At 36.6% G+C, this 16,628-nt stretch overlaps 2 protein-coding genes across 2 annotated transcripts in view; one reads left to right on the top strand and one right to left on the bottom strand.

The window, feature by feature from the left end:
- Positions 1 to 6,758, top strand: part of USP8 (ubiquitin specific peptidase 8) — a 53,147-nt gene extending 46,389 nt beyond the window's left edge. The window contains exons 13-20 of the mRNA XM_004687797.2: positions 1,125 to 1,205; positions 1,562 to 1,824; positions 3,076 to 3,288; positions 3,644 to 3,854; positions 4,399 to 4,635; positions 5,065 to 5,207; positions 5,691 to 5,823; positions 5,900 to 6,758. Of these exons, the coding sequence (XP_004687854.1) occupies positions 1,125 to 1,205; positions 1,562 to 1,824; positions 3,076 to 3,288; positions 3,644 to 3,854; positions 4,399 to 4,635; positions 5,065 to 5,207; positions 5,691 to 5,823; positions 5,900 to 6,085 (1,467 nt within the window). The 3' untranslated portion in view covers positions 6,086 to 6,758. The remainder of the gene's footprint in view (positions 1 to 1,124; positions 1,206 to 1,561; positions 1,825 to 3,075; positions 3,289 to 3,643; positions 3,855 to 4,398; positions 4,636 to 5,064; positions 5,208 to 5,690; positions 5,824 to 5,899) is intronic.
- Positions 6,759 to 6,858: 100 nt separating this feature from the next.
- Positions 6,859 to 16,628, bottom strand: part of USP50 (ubiquitin specific peptidase 50) — a 44,177-nt gene continuing 34,407 nt past the window's right edge. The window contains exon 7 of the mRNA XM_004687796.2: positions 6,859 to 7,732. Coding sequence (XP_004687853.1) covers positions 7,541 to 7,732 — 192 coding nt within the window. The 3' untranslated portion in view covers positions 6,859 to 7,540. The remainder of the gene's footprint in view (positions 7,733 to 16,628) is intronic.

Raw genomic sequence — 16,628 nt, 5'->3', positions numbered from 1 at the left:
CTAGTTCCATTTTTTTGCATGTAGCTTCCCAGTTTTCCCAGCACCACTTGCTGAACAAATTTTCTTTGTTCCATTGTATCTTCTTTGCTCCTTTGTAACACAGCTTTTTAAAAAGAAGGAAATTCAGTTACATGCTGCAACATGGGTGAAACTTGTACAGGTAAATCTTGTTCAAAGGACAAATACTGTGTGATTTAATTTGTATAGATTACCTAGGAAAGTCAAGTTCATAGACAGCAGGAAATAAGAGTGGCGGATTGCCAGGGACTATTGGGGTAGGGTCGGGGGAGAATGGAGTTGTTTAAATGGGTATATAGTTCCAGTTTTGCAATGAAGAGAATTCTGTATGGTTACACAACAATGTGAATGTACTAATGCCACCAGTCTATGCACTTAAAAATGGTTAAGATGAAAAATTTTGTGTATATTTCATCAAGATTTTAAAAATACTTGCGTCTTTTAGAAGACATCTTTGCCTATATTTTCATTGAAGAGCTATATTGAGGTATAATTTGTACGCCCATCTTTTATCTACAGTTCAATGATTTCAGCTGTGTTGTGAAACAATTAGTAAGTCATTCAAATTTTAGAAAATTTCCCCGAAAGATCCCTATGCCCAGTTGTAATCACTTGTTCCTTCTCTCAAGTCACTAACAACTATGAATCTACTGTCTCAATAGACCCGCCTCCTGGATGTTTCATTGATATGCGTGTATAGAAAAATTTCATCCTTGTATCCTAGTTCAGTTTATTTCTCTGTATTGCTAGGTAGTCTGTTGTGTGGATATACTAGTCTTTTCCTTCATGAACTCATGGACATTTGGATTGCTTCTATTGGGATTATTTGCTGTTAAAGCTATAAAATAGAATTCTGTGTGGAAATTTGTTTTGGGATAATACCTAGAAGTGTTTTTGTGTTTTTGTTTTCTAAAGAAACATTGAAAAACTATTATATGCTTATATACGCTTTCCTCCTTCACTTGCTGTTGTAATACTTGGACTTTAAGAAAAACATTTAACTCTTCATTGAACTTTTTAAAAAAGGGGACAGTACAGGTATTTCTGGTACAAATTGATATGTGGCAAAATTTAATTCCGTAATCTTTTTTGTTCCCTTACACGAGGCTCAGCGAGAACCTTTGACAAGAGCACGAAGTGAAGAAATGGGGAGGATTGTACCAGGACTTCCTTTAGGCTGGGCTAAGGTAAAACTCAAAATTTGAACTGAACTAAAGTAACAGGATCACTGTAAAAACCTTTATTCATTCTACATGTGTAATGCAGAATCAGTGTTTCTTCATTGTAGAGGACATAACTGCTTCCCTAATTATAGTAGGGTTCTTAATGCCCGTCCTGGGATGTTGGCTATAATATGTGAGCATCTGACATTTGTCATTTACAGTTTATAACTTGAAAACCTAAAGTTTTGGGGAAGTTTATATAGAATTATCACCATTTTGTTAAAATTATTTTAATACAAAAATAGGCTTAGCAATGAAGTGCTTTTGAGTGATATTTGATAATGGGCACTGTTTGACTTTGTTTTCTTTTTCATTTCAAGTTCCTTGACCCTATCACTGGAACTTTTCGTTATTATCATTCGCCCACCAACACTGTTCATATGTATCCACCGGAAATGGCTCCATTGTCTGCACCTCCTTCCACCCCTCCCACTCATAAAACCAAGCCACAGATTCCTGCTGAACGGGATAGGGAACCCTCCAAACTGAAGCGCTCATACTCCTCCCCAGATATAACTCAGGCCATTCAAGAGGAAGAGAAGAGAAAGCCAGCAGTAACTCCAGCAGTTAATCGGGAAAACAAGTGAGTTTTATCCTAACTCCTAGATCTGAATTACCTGTTTTGTTCTACATTAAACATAAGCTTTTTCAAGGCAGAGAATCAGAAATTTCTGTGAATAGCTATAGCAGCCAGTAGTATTTTCCAGAGGGGAAAAAAAAATGTTAAATGTCCTTGTTTTTTCTCCTATAATTTGTGTGCATGCTTTTATAGCTATATAAGCACATTCTTATATTCCTTTGATATGCTAACAAATTTTAAGGCAGTATGCTATAGATTATTCTGTTCACAAGTAGCCACCAGTAGTAGTTCATTTTTTTTGAAACTCAGTCTTGCCACTTCTATTCTGTACTTTGTTTAAAAGTTAATTTTTCCTCCTCAGCACAGATCTTTATAAATGGGGACTTATTTAGAGATTTTTTTTTTTAAGATTTAAGAGGCTTCACCAGAGACAGAGTGGGGAGCAGAACAGGCAGATCGACAAAGTACACTGCTGAGGGGAGCAGTGGGTGGGTCAGAAGAGGTCTGCCACGCCATGTGGTCACTTCCGGGGCAGGCGGGAATCGAACCCATGTGGAAGTGGCTTTAGCTTCTTAGTGCTGTGCTTTAACCCGCTGCGCCACCAGGGCGGGCCTATTTAGAGATTTTTTTAAATTTGGCAATAGAAGACCTGTCATTTAAGGTTTTTCTTAATGCTATAGCAGTTTTAGAATGTCTGCAAATGAACCAGATTTGCTAACAAAGTGTCTTAGGAGCATTGTGTAGGTTAATGCTATTCAGTACATCTTTCTGTGATATTCAGTGTGATTGTTTTGAATTGTGGCTAAGGTAACTGGAGTACCATACATGTCAGCACACTTCTGGAATTGAGGTAATAGTACCCAGAGAACCTCCATCTTTGTTGACACCTACTGCACAGTAATATGTCTTTACTTACCTGTTTGGTATTCTGGTTAAGTGTAAACATTTGTGGTAAGCTAACTAAGATTGCTATAAGTGCTTTAGAGTCTTGTCTTCATGTAAGACCAGAGAACCTCTCTCAGGTGTCAAGAACCAAGGACCTATGTCACAGTTCAAGGTACTTGTTTCATAGAGGGTCAGAGAATATAACCAATTATCTGGACATTAAATGATTTATAAGACCCAGTACCACATGAGTTAACATTAACTGTGGGCTGTTGAGCAGATTCTAGAGTCTTTTCTTCTTTGTAGTATGAATGTTAATTTCAGTTATTCTGCATTTTAAGACATCTTCATATACATTTTCATCCTTAGGCCAACATGCTATCCTAAAGCTGAGATCACAAGGCTTTCTGCGTCTCAGATTCGAAACCTCAATCCAGTTTTTGGAGGATCTGGACCAGCTCTCACTGGACTACGTAATTTGGGAAATACTTGTTACATGAACTCCATACTGCAGTGCCTATGTAATGCTCCACATTTGGCTGATTATTTCAACAGAAACTGTTATCAGGATGATATTAACAGGTAAGGAAATTTTGTATTCTTTGCAATATTAAAAGGGTGAGCTAGCCACACTGTAACACCCAGCCTTAGCAAATCCAAATTAGGGAAAATTAGAGAAAAAGATCCTTTGGCTGGAAAAGAATATACTGAAAATGAGTGGTGAAAGAAGGCAAAATCTTACTGTCATAAATTGCAGTCTATTGAGTAAGATGGTACAGCTTTGGCAACTAAAAAGGAACAAGTTTAAAAGTTATAAAAAAAGAAACCTAGGGATAACTATGTTACTGTAAGATCAGAGTATGAAAGTTTGGTAGATACCAAGAACCCACTATACCTAGAATTTTAAAAAAATTATTTTCTAATTTTATTTGCAAAGGTCAAATTTGTTGGGGCATAAAGGTGAAGTGGCAGAAGAATTTGGCATAATCATGAAAGCCCTGTGGACAGGACAGTACAGGTACATTAGTCCAAAAGACTTTAAAATCACCATTGGGAAGATCAATGATCAATTTGCAGGATACAGCCAACAAGATTCACAAGAACTGCTTCTATTCCTAATGGATGGTCTCCATGAAGATCTAAATAAAGTAAGGCATTTGATTTTTCTGTGTTACAAAGACTCTGTACTGTGGTGGAGGACTATGGGTGTTTCGGTGGTGGGAAAACTATTGTAAAACAAAGGATATAAAATGATAATGGCTCAGTTACCAGTTTATTGAAATAGTGATTGTACCAAGGTATGAAACTAAAAAAATCTGATATATTAGAAAACTACATACAATTTGCATATACTTACATCTTTATTTTGACATTTTACATTACATATATTATACTCTATACGTTAATTTATCTGTACGTAAATGACCACACTCCACTGTGTATGCTGTGGCTTTTTAGTATCAAGCTATCTTTCAGATCACCAGTTTTACACATTTTTAAGCTTTTAAAATAAAGGTGTATTAAGAAATTCCATTAAGTCACCACTCTTGATAATGTAGCTTTAGGGGGCATGGAAGGTTGTCTAGAATTTTTGGCAACACAACTTTCCTTAGAAGAACCAGAAGTGTTTCTAAACTTTGCAAAGTATATTTAATATATTCTAATTTCATATTTTAATACTCTTACCTCCAGGCCGATAACCGGAAGAGACATAAAGAAGAAAATAATGATCATCTTGATGACTTTAAAGCTGCAGAACATGCTTGGCAGAAACATAAGCAGCTGAATGAATCTATTATTGTTGCACTTTTTCAGGGTCAGTTCAAATCCACAGTACAGTGCCTCACCTGTCACAAAAAGTCTAGGACATTTGAGGCCTTTATGTATTTGTCTCTACCACTAGCATCCACAAGTAAATGTACATTACAGGTAAGTTCAAGATAGAAAAAATGGTATTTTGAACAAAATGTGCATATGGACGTTTACTCAGTATTTATACTTAGTAATACTCTATAAACATTTTTTCATTAGAAAAAAATATTTGAAAATCAACTCTAAACAAATTTAAATATTTTAATTTCAAAAATTGTATGTTGACTTTAGGTCTATGTTTTAGAAGAATTTGCCACTACATGGAGATATATGATAACATTTTCACACAATATAAGTATGACTTAGGTAACTTATGATAACTAGCCTTTCTGCATCAGGTACAAAGGTAAAGGATTACTGTCTGTTCTCTTAGGGCACGCAACACTTACCAGTCTCCATGTGTGTTCGTCACTAAATCATAAACTTTGTGCAGTAGGAGCTGTTTATTCTAATTTATTGAAGAAATCTATTTGTGTTTTTCTCCAGGATTGCCTTAGGTTATTCTCCAAAGAAGAAAAGCTCACAGATAATAACAGGTTTTACTGTAGTCATTGTAGAGCTCGACGGGATTCTTTGAAAAAGATAGAAATCTGGAAGTTGCCACCTGTGCTTTTAGTGCATCTGAAACGGTAAAGGGGACACAGCATCTTACCTGTTTCCTACAGTCTTGGTGAATTAATTTAGGTAACATTGTTGCCTAGTAAAGAAAGGCTAGGGTAGCTCTAGGGAAATAAGCAGAAGTGATTATTAGTTTGCCTTAGTGTTTGCAACAGAGCATAATGACAATACATTATTTCATGTAATCGTTTTTTAAGAAATCAGTAAAAATAAGTATAAAAAGTTAAATGATGCCATCGTTGACTGCACACAGATTTTTCCAACCAGTGAGTAAGGGTCTAGCTGTGTAATGGTAAGATAGATTTGATCCATTTGTGGATTACAGATGCTTCTGCCACTGTAGTTCTTTGATCTTGAGCAAGTCACTATTGTTTGCTCGTTTGAAAACGAAACCAAATGTTCAGGTCAGCCATTATTAAAATTCTTAATAAATGAATTTGGATTTTCTAATTTCTGATCTGTCAATATAATTGCTGTAATGTTTTGCTCCGCAGTTTTTCCTATGATGGCAGGTGGAAACAAAAATTACAGACATCTGTGGACTTCCCATTAGAAAATCTTGACCTTTCACAGTATGTTATTGGTCCAAAGAACAATTTGAAGAAATATAACTTGTTTTCCGTTTCAGTAAGTATCTCATTGAACCGAAAATACTTTTGACATTTAAAATACTTGAATTGATTTTCTGTCTTATTTGACACAGAATCACTACGGTGGGCTGGATGGAGGCCACTATACTGCCTATTGTAAAAATGCAGCAAGACAGCGGTGGTTTAAGTTCGATGATCATGAAGTTTCTGATATCTCCGTTTCTTCTGTGAAGTCTTCAGCAGCTTATATCCTCTTTTATACTTCTTTGGGACCACGAGCAACTGATGTAGCCACATAAAGAGAAGTAGGTTATAAGTTAGTTATCTTTCAAAGGCTGAGCAACACAACTCTTGAAATGCTTAAGATTTTGGATAGCTATAGCTGGCCACTAGAGGAATTCTAGGACAGTGGGAACTGTCTTACTGTCCCCATATATTTCAGGTCAGTGCTATTATCAAAGAAACTGACTAATAACATGTAAGAAATATGGCAGTAAGCACTCCTTACAGATACTGTTTCTTTCAAAACAACTTTTATAGTTTGCTCCAAAGTTAAAATAACTAACTAGCTTAGCATTATTAGTCTTCTGGCCTAAAAACCACTCTATCCTTTTCCACTGTATGGCCTTTTCACATTTCTAAGACCCAGCTTGATCTATTATGAATATTCTAGAATGAAGAGAAGCAGATAGGAATGTATGTGTATATTTATTGCACACTTGCACATCAAATCAATGTACATAGTATAATATCTGGTCCTTTTTTGAAGCCTAGAACTCAGAGGATTGCTTTTTTTTCCTTTTGGCCTATTCTAAGTAACAACAGTGCTTTCTTAGGGAAATGACAGGGCAAAGCTGTTGGCTTTGGGCTGTATTTGTGCACTAAATCTTTACTCTGAAAAAAATAAATGGAACTTTTCTTTAATTTTTTAAATAAGAATTTTCATTTACACCTATATTAAAATCTTAATGAAATAACTACTTAAAATCCTGTTAAGTGTTCTGTCTTGAATGTTAGATATAACATTAAAGAATGTTAGGTAACTTAAGACAGTAGAACTACAGGTTTTATATACTATATCCACTTAAAATTTAGTTTGCTTATTCTGTTATATCAGGAATCATAAGTGATAAGTGCAAGTCAGTGCAAGGTAATAACTGAATACCTAGACTTGTTCTAACAATAGAATTCCTACAATTAACTTAAGGAACAGGAGTCAGGCATGACTACAAAGTGAAGTACACTGAACCCCCTCTTTACAAAGCAATGATTTAGAAGAGATAGAGGAACTTACAGTTTATTTACCTCAGGGATTCCACAGCTATAAATTAGATCAATAAAACAGGATCCTAAAGATGAGTCTGGTCGATGTCACAAATTAGTAGACTCTCAAAACAAAAGGGTGGGATTGGAAATAGAAAATTGACAACTTTTCTTGTACTAAATTTGTGTAAGGTACTTAGAACTTCTTGACTACATTATCTGATCAGTTAAAGTCACTTAAGTTATATAGTTAATGTATCATAATCTGTAGTACTTTGAAAGCCGCCTACCAATAGCACTGCATTATTGTCATGTTGCTTTTTCCAGTAGACCATGACACAGCTGATATTTAACTTATCTTTTAAAAGGTTGCATATTATGCAAGAAAACAAAAAATGTCAGTGAAAGAAGCAAGACTTTAATGACAAAGCAAAGCCAAAGTACTAGTTTCTGGTTGCTTGTTTTTGCAAATTTCCGGAAACACCATTTTTCTAGCTCTTGCATTTTTGTATAGGAATAGAAAAGGGCTGGCAGCTATAGAACAGGAGATACGCTGTAGTAGTTTGAACTGAAGTATCTGGAATCTCACTGACTCGTGTGTCATCAAAGCTGTACCAGGCCTGGGTGACAGAGTTCTTGCAGAAAGCAGTGTAGTGGCCACCATCCAGATCACCAAAGTGGTTCTAGGAGAGGAAGGAATATGAATATTAGCTATTGGAACAGAAAGGTAGGGATACAAAATATTTTTATAACTTTTTCTTATACTAAATTAAAAGTAATTGGTAATTGTGTTAAATCACACAACCTGTCTATTTAGCATTTCATTATAACTGCTATCTTGAGCCCACTTTTAATATAATCTGAAAATAAGGTATTTGGCAATAGCTGAGTGTTTATCAACTTAATATATTAAAGTATTTATATTCAGATAGTCCCTAAATGAGCTTATTGTTTATAGATAGGCCAAAATAGATATTTAAACAATTGCAGAATTTGAGACTCCATCACCTAGGTTCCAAAAGCACTTTTCCATTCTGTTTTTCCCATGTCTGTCAAATTTCCCTTTACTGAGTTAAGAAATGACATTAGAAAACCTCACTTTTCAAAAAGTGATTAGAGCAGAGTTGACAAACAATGGCTAATGATTCTTAGGAGTACATTTTATATTTTTATACGGTTGGAAAAAATCAGAAGAATATCAGTATTTTGTGACATGTGAAAATAGGAAATTGAGTTCCATGTCCTTAAATAAAGCTTTATGAGAACACAGCCATGCTCATTTGTTTGTTTTTCAATGGCTGCTTATATACTATAGTAAAATTGATTATGTGCAACAGACCAAATACCCTGCAAAGCCTAAAATACTTTCTACAGGTTTTTTGCTAACCCTGGTGTATAATAGAAAAATGGGCTTTAATAAGCAATTCAGCTCTGATTCTGCACAGTGACCTTAATTAATCATTCTGAGATTCCCCACCTAATCTATTTAGGGTAATAAGACACCTTATCTTACATAGCTATTACCAGATCTCTTATATTACAGAACTAGCAGATAGGAAGTATGCACTTGCCCCTTACATGTTAGAGAAACTATTTCAGCCAGTTTGGTAAATTGAAAGAAGCCTCGCTATTGTAAAACGAAAGAATGTTGGATGATACAGGGTAAGTAACCTCTGAAATATATAACTAAGTATGTATACTGAGGCCAAAGTAGAGAAAGTCAAACAAGCATGATGTATGGTTGACCTATGGGAGTAAAGATAGTTCTTGTTTCCTGTAACCAGAGTACTTGTGTTTTAAAGGTGACACAGTTACAATTATCAAACACTACAAAAATTGAGTTGAATTGAGATTCACATACATAGTCCAGATTCTTAGAGATTTACCCTCGAATAAAGACTACATTAGGAAAAGAAAGAATACTCCTTGTCACAGGTTCTGGGCTTAGAAAATGGAAGTAATTTCTATGAATCTGTTACTCAGAGCTACCCTCTCATCAGTTTGAGATTCAAATTTACACTACCTAAAGAGCTGTAAACTTAATGGGAAAAGTATTTTTCAAGTGCTTGGCAGAAAGAAAATATTACTTTCTGGATCAGTGTTATACAGGATACCCACATATAAAATACTAATGAAAATACCCAGGGGAACAAGTCACCATGAATGAGAATCAGAGGCAATAATAGCAGAATTATTAGAGAGTTAATAGAGACAGCTAACAAAATAATGAAGTAGAACTTCCAGAAATTAAAGAACACAATACTTAATCTAATGTAGAGGGCCCTCCTTGGCAGTGGGTTAAAGCACAGCACTAAGAAGCTAAAGCCACTTCAGCATAAGTTACATCATAGCCCCAGAGGTGACCAACATGGTGCAGCAGACCTCTCCTGACCCGCCTACTGCTCCCCTCTGCAGTGTACTTCGTCAGTTGGCCTGTTCTGCTCCCCACTCTGATGAATCCTCTCACCGCCCCTGCACGTCAGGCCTGTACCCCAGCTCTGTATGCATAAATAAATGAATCTTGAAATCATACGTAGAACTGGAGAATAAATGTAAAGAAATTACTCTGAACGCAATGTAAGTGATGGAAAGTGGATAACATTCACTGTACGCCAAGAGAGAAAGAATATGTATGAACAAGACAACCTTAAAAATGATTAATGAATTATAATGAATCTTCAAACTTTGGAAATGCCACAAACCAAGAATAACAGTACTACAGGACAACAAAAATCAAGAAAAATCTTAAAAGCTATCTGAAGGTAAAGACATCAACCTATGAAAGAACAGTTGATGGTTGAACTACTATGGCAGCCATAAAGCCAGAAAAGTAGCATTAAAATGCTGGAGGGAGGAAACTAGACACTAAATTTTGTACTAAATTTTCAGGAATCAAAGTGAACCAAATTTTTCAGTAAAAGACTAGGAGAGGGCCCTCCCTGGTGGCGCAGTGGGTTAAAGCACAGCATTAAGAAGCTAAAGCCACTTCAGCATGAGTTCGATTCCTGCCTGCCCTGGAGGTGACCCACATGGCACAGCAGACCTCTCCTGACCCCGCCCACTGCTCCCCTCAGCAGTGTACTTTGTCATTCGGCCTGTTCTGTTTCCCACTGTCTCTGGTGAATCCTCTCACCACCCCTGCATCTCTGGCCTGTATCCCAGTTCTGTAATGCATAAATAAATAAATCTTTAAAAAGAAAAAAAGACTAAGGAGAGACTTTAGGACAACAAATCCTTACTGAAAACATACTGAAATGCCTCACATAAAATAGAAGAAGTGATACACAAAAATAATGTTTAGTAAGAAAATTGGTAAAGATCCTGGCAAGTCTAAAAATTAGTGTGAGCTCTATAAAACCAGAGTAAGTAATACCTACCTTGGAGGTATATAGAAGGTTAAAATCAAAATGCTGGAAAACACTAATAGTTGGTCATCAGAATTACAATGTTATAAGATTGTTCTGTTCGTTTTAAGAGAAGAGTGTAGGGATTATAATTAACTTTATAGATTAATTCAAATATGAAAGCTGAGGTTTTAATAGTAATTAAAGTAGAACACTAAAGAGTTGAGGGAAAATAACTAAAGATGGAGTTGTAGGCAAAAAACAAAAAAGATGAAATCAAGTTTACAAAACATGACCTGCCTAACTGCTCTTTAATAGACAAATGGATAAAGAAATGTGAAAAAAGATGAAATAGTGTCTTTTGGGACAAAATGGATGTAATGCGAGGTGATTATATAGTCAAAAAGAGTCTAGATGGCTCCATTCATCTGCAGAATACAAGCTACCAAAACACACAGGCACGATACAGTAAAAGTACATTTTGGATTTAATGATTACCAGAGGGAATAGGGCATAAGGGGCTGGGAGGGGAAGTCTGTCGGCACAGATGTCATAGTAGAGGGATGAGTTGAACATATGCACATACAGAAGAGCAAGAATGTAACCCCCAAGTTGAAATTAGTTAAAATTTTTTAAAATTAAAAACAAGATGACAAATCCAAATTACTAGTTGAATTATATGGAAATAATTGAAAATTTACTAGTCAGAATAGATTTTTTAATGCTACTTATTTAGAATTTTGAATTTTATAGGAAAGAGTCTTAGAAAAAAATAGTTCAAGATGGTAACACAGACTAGGCTTATCTTCTTCACACACATACCATATACAAATTGTGGATGGAATAATTGTCTCAAAAAGATCTGAGAATAGTTGTACAACACAGTAAAAAGATCACGAAAGTGACAAAAAGACAACACAAAAACTGGATCGGAGAGGTAGGTTATCTTGCCAAAAAACCCCTGATGCAGCGACCCACCCTGATGTGGTGACCCATTTTGGGTCACCAATACATAGGTTCTCCCTGAGGAGTAAGGAGTTTCCCAGTCCCTGAAACTTGCACTGGAATCAAAGTAAACTGAATCAGGGAAAAATAGGCCCCCAAAATACCTTTGTACAATCAGAGGGACTTGTGAACAGGAGATCAAAAGGGGCTAGAAGAGTCTTTAAGAGCAAAGATTTACCCTAAGAAAATACATAAAAAAAGACCCATGACATAATCTTAAAACATCTACAGGAGAAGGGTCTGTTACAACTCTTGTGAGACAGAGCCTGTGGGAGATGCCATTTCTGCATTTACACTAAACCTTGCTAGAATTAGTAGACTCCCCATGTACCCCACACTCATGGTTGTCCATGGCTGTAGGAGCACTCAGAACAGACTAGAGATGAGAAAAAAATTTGTTTTCTTTGGCCTTGGGATAGACTGCTCATAAAGGAGGTTATGCATTCATTAGAACTCAAATTCTTGAAGCTATTCTTAAGAGTTTTAGAGTGTTTTCAAAGTTTTAGAGTGCTACTGACAATGTGTTAATATGATGTTATATGTGAATTTTACCATAGCCACAAAGCAAAAACTTATACTAGAAACAAAACAAAATGATATAGGTTCTAAACCTGAAGAGACTATCAAAAGAAAATGAGAAACAAACTACCAACAAGCCAAAAAACAACAAAATGGCAATAAATAATAATAATATCCTTAAATGTAATTGAACTAAATACTCCAAGTAAAGAGCAGAGTGACAATGTGGGGGATAAGTTTGTCTCTTCTCTATACTGCCTATGAGACCCACTTCTGACAAACACAGAATGAAAATAAAGGTTTGGAAAATAATTCCTGCAAATGGAAACAAAATGTAAAGCCATACTTACACCAGACAAAACAATACTAAAACAAAGACTGCAATAAAGGGGGGAAAGGGTACTGTGTAATATACAACTAAAGGATGTGATCCTATACCTCTAAATCATGTACAGTGTTTTAAATCGTTACTTCAATAAAAGGAGGATATTAGGAATTGAAAAATGGGGTCCATCCAACAAGAAGCTTGGACAGGAACACCTCAAGATAGAAAGCAGCCAAGAGGCACAGTGAGCGTACTTCCAAACACATCTGCAAATCACCATGTCTGCCTATTGCCCTAGGCTAACCTTTAACTCCAGTAATCTCTGAATATTTAATGTTGACATGAGAGGGATAAATTGGTCAAATTGTCTTAGAATTGTTTGCAGATATTTTATCCAAAATTGCATCAGACAAGTCATACAAAATCAGACAAAACAAGACTTTGAAGCAAAGACTTCAATTAAAGGGGCAAGAGGGTGTTATTGTTGGCGATGCACAGTGTTGTACATTATAATCTGGTGCTTATAAACTGAAGGTGTCAAATGGGCAGGGAGCAGTAGGCAGTTGTTTGGAGACTGTTGAAACATGATCAAATACCAAAGCACTATACCAAGGGCTCAAGAATGGCAAGGATTAAAATACAGTCAAGTATTGGGTTGACCTTAAACAAGTTCAGGAGATAGTACCAGAAAGTTTCTGAAAGTTAAGCAAAAAGTAAGAGCACAGAAAGTCAAAGAGAAGGCATAACATGCAAAATGCTTGCTAAAAGGAATTCAGTTTGCTTAAATATATACATTGATTGTGCACACAGGTAATAAAACAAGGGATTTTATGTATAGTACTATTATTATATATGTTCTCCAATGGGTTGCTACTTCAGTTCTCCATCATTTACAGTTTGGGGATATTGGTTAAGGATTTACTCTTAATAAAATAGTGCTACAAAGTTGCAGTTGATATTTTTTAAATGGCTGCATTATTCACAAAGACTAATGGTATTCAACGTATTTTTAAATTCTGAAAGATGTCTTATTGGATAAACACATGAAAACTTAAAAAAACAAAAAAACCCAGGGCCCTCTCTGGTGACACAATGGGTTAAAGCACAGCACTATGAGGCTATCTGCAGTTCAAACCCCAGGTAGGTGACCCAGATGGCCTGGCAAACCTCTCCTGTCTCGCCTGCTGCTTCCCTCAGCAGTGTACTTTGTCCCTGCACTTCTGGCCTGTACCCCAATTCTATATGTATATATGAATAAATCTTAAAAAATAAACACAGGGCTTCCCTGTTGGCCTATCGGTTATGGCTCTGTGTTATCACTGACTGACTGAGTTCGATCCCCAGCCAGGTAACTAGTGCACGTATGGTGCATCGCACCTCTCCTTTCTCTCTATTTCAGTAAACCCAGCAGTTCTTCCCCACTCTGTCTCTGATTAATCTGCTCACGGCCCTATCCCCACCCCCTATCCATACATATCTGACTTACACCCCAGTTCTATGCCAAAAAATTTTAATACTTAAAAAAGCCAGAAACCTTAATACCCTACTTCTGTCTACAGATAGCTCATCCAGACAGATAAGGAAACATCAGATTAACACATTAAACCAGATGGATATACTAAATACATACAAAATAATTACTTCCAAAATTACATTCTTCAAGAGCACATACATGGCACATTCTCGAGGATAAACCTGGTGACCACGTTAGGCTACAAAACAAGTCTAAATAAATTTAAGATGACAAATCATGTCAAACATTGTCACAATCATAATAAAATGAGAACTCAAAGAGGAAGCTGGAAAAAATATCTGGAGATTAAACAGCATGCCTCTGAATAACTACTGGGTCAGTGAATGGAAGAAATGTAAGTAGATCTTTAAACAAATCTAATTAGAAATGTGACATACCAGCAAAATTGTTTCTAAGAGGGAAGCTAATAGTGATACAGGATGACCCTGAGAAACAAAAAATCTCAACCACTGGAACACTACGCATAAAGAGCTACAAAAAAAATAAACACGTTAGCAAAAGGAAATAAAAATCTGGAGTAGAGACTAGAAGGACAATAGGAAAAGTCAATGAAAGAAGGGGTGGGTGTTTTGAAACCAAAATTGACAGTGCTTTAGCTAGACTAACCAAAAAATAAATAAAATAGTAACTGAAAGGGAAATAAAAATAGTAACTGAAAGAGATAAAATAATCCAACAGAAATAAAAAGTTCATTAGAAACTACTATGAAAAATTACACACCAACTTAAATGAATAAATTGCTAGAATCATGTAAACTTGCAGGACTGATAAGAACAAACAAAATCTGAATATGCTAATTCCAAGAAGATTGAATCACAAATCAAAATCTTCCCCAAAATAAAACTACAGAACCAGATGGATTCACTGGGGAATTTTACCAAACACCTAAAGGTTTAATACCTGTATTTCTTAAGCTTTTCCAAAAAATTGGTGGAGGTTACACTTCCAAACTAATTTTACAAAGCCATCATAACTTTGTGGCCAGCCATCACACACACACGTAAAAGGCCACTATTACTAATGAACATAGAATAATCTAAATAAAATACTAGCTAAACCTAATTCAGCAATACATTTAAAGTATCATACACCACAATCAAGTGGGATTCATTCTAGGGGTGCAAAGGATTCACCATTCACCATGTAATACAACAGAATGAAGAGTAAAAGTCAAGATCATCTCAACAGATGCAAAACTGAATTGAAAAAAGCCAACATCCATTTATAATAAAAACTTAACAAAGTGGGTATAGAGAGAACATACCCAACATAATAAGAGATCAAAGAGTCACCAGGCAGAGCCAAGCTAGGATCCAATCAAGGGTCTATTAGCAGAGGACGAAATTGTGAGAAAATTCATAAATCTCTCAGAAGTTATCAAGCATGTATACAGAGCTTGCAGCCCTAGCCCAAAGAGTCAGAACTGCACTTCTGCTTCCTAGTAAGTAGCATAGACAAGTGGAGGAAGAAGCAGGGTCAGGCAACTCAGCACATAATAGAAACTCAATGAAGTGGGTATAGACATAATAAAGGCCTTGTGCCTCCCAGACAGTAGGAACTCGAGCAGGAGTCTGTGAACCAGAGCTAGGCACGCTCATTGGGAGCCCAAAGTGTCTTCCTATGGCCTCTGTGGACTAGAGCCAGATTGGGTCATTTGTGTCTCCTCATAGAAAGGGATATTAGTTGCAGCCTGTGGCTGTGATATACAAAACACCTACCTTTCTCTACACCCCCACCCATGACCAAAACCAAGAAAACTGAATGCTTACATTAACCATAATCTGAAGCGCCTGGATCTTAACAGGTGCTAGGATTAGGGCTAATGCTCCTTATTCAAAAAGCAAAGAAATTACCAGCTTGTGGTTCTGTCTCAACTGTAGTCCTCATCCAATATTGCATCGACAATGCAGACCTCAGCCTAGAGATTGAAGCCAGCACAAATCCATACAAGGCATTTTTGCCAAAGAGTTGATCTAGGAGAGGGGACCACTGTGGATCCCCATCACACAATTCATGTACTGTAGCACTGTAAGAAAGATTGAAAGTCTATGAAATAATTAAAGGCCCTAGGTACAAAACAAGGGTTATCCCAGCTTTGAAATATAAAGCCAATTTACCTAGATAAGCAAAGGAAACTCCTTACTCTAGCCTTTAACAACTGAAACTGGAGAAATACTACAAATTGTAATAAAAAACAAAAAATCCAGAGAGCAATCTCAAACAGAACTGCAGAATGTGCCTGATGAGTAGTTTAAGGTAACAGTAATAAACATGCTTGTCAACAGAAAAATCAGTGGATGATGAAAAATAGAACTATGAAGACCGAAAAATACAAGCCTGTTTTAAGACAAAGATGATCACCCTCCCCACCCCACCCCCCGATGGTACAATGGGTTAAGCACAGCGCTAGCACAGTGCTATGAAGCGCTCCAAAGCCACCCCAGCAGAGCTCGATCACCTGCCAGGGAGCTGACCCACATGGCATGGCAGACCTCTTCTGTCTGATCCGCTGCTCCCCTCAGTAGTGTACTTCGTCAATCTGCCTGTTCTGCTCCCTGCATTGTCTCTGGTGAATCCTCTCACCCTCACTTCTCTGGCCTGTACCCTAGTTCTTGTATGCATAAATAAATCTTAAAAAAAAAAAAAAAGTAACCAAAAAGAAGTCAAACTCATCTTAAATGTAAGTGACTTGAATTCTTCAATTAAAAGGTATATTGTGGGCCCTCCCTGGTGGCGCAGCCGGTTAAAGCACAGCACAAAGAAGCTTGAGCCACTTCCGCATGAGTTCGATTCCCACCTGCCCCGGAGGAGACCACATGGCGAGGCAGACCTCTCCTGACCCGCCCGCTGCT

This window comes from Condylura cristata, unplaced genomic scaffold, assembly GCF_000260355.1.
Source record: "Condylura cristata isolate star-nosed mole 26May11 unplaced genomic scaffold, ConCri1.0 scaffold00023, whole genome shotgun sequence".
Classification (NCBI taxonomy): Eukaryota; Metazoa; Chordata; class Mammalia; order Eulipotyphla; family Talpidae; genus Condylura; species Condylura cristata.
The sequence above is the reverse complement of the archived record's forward strand: the minus strand, read 5'-3'. Positions and strand labels throughout refer to the sequence as shown.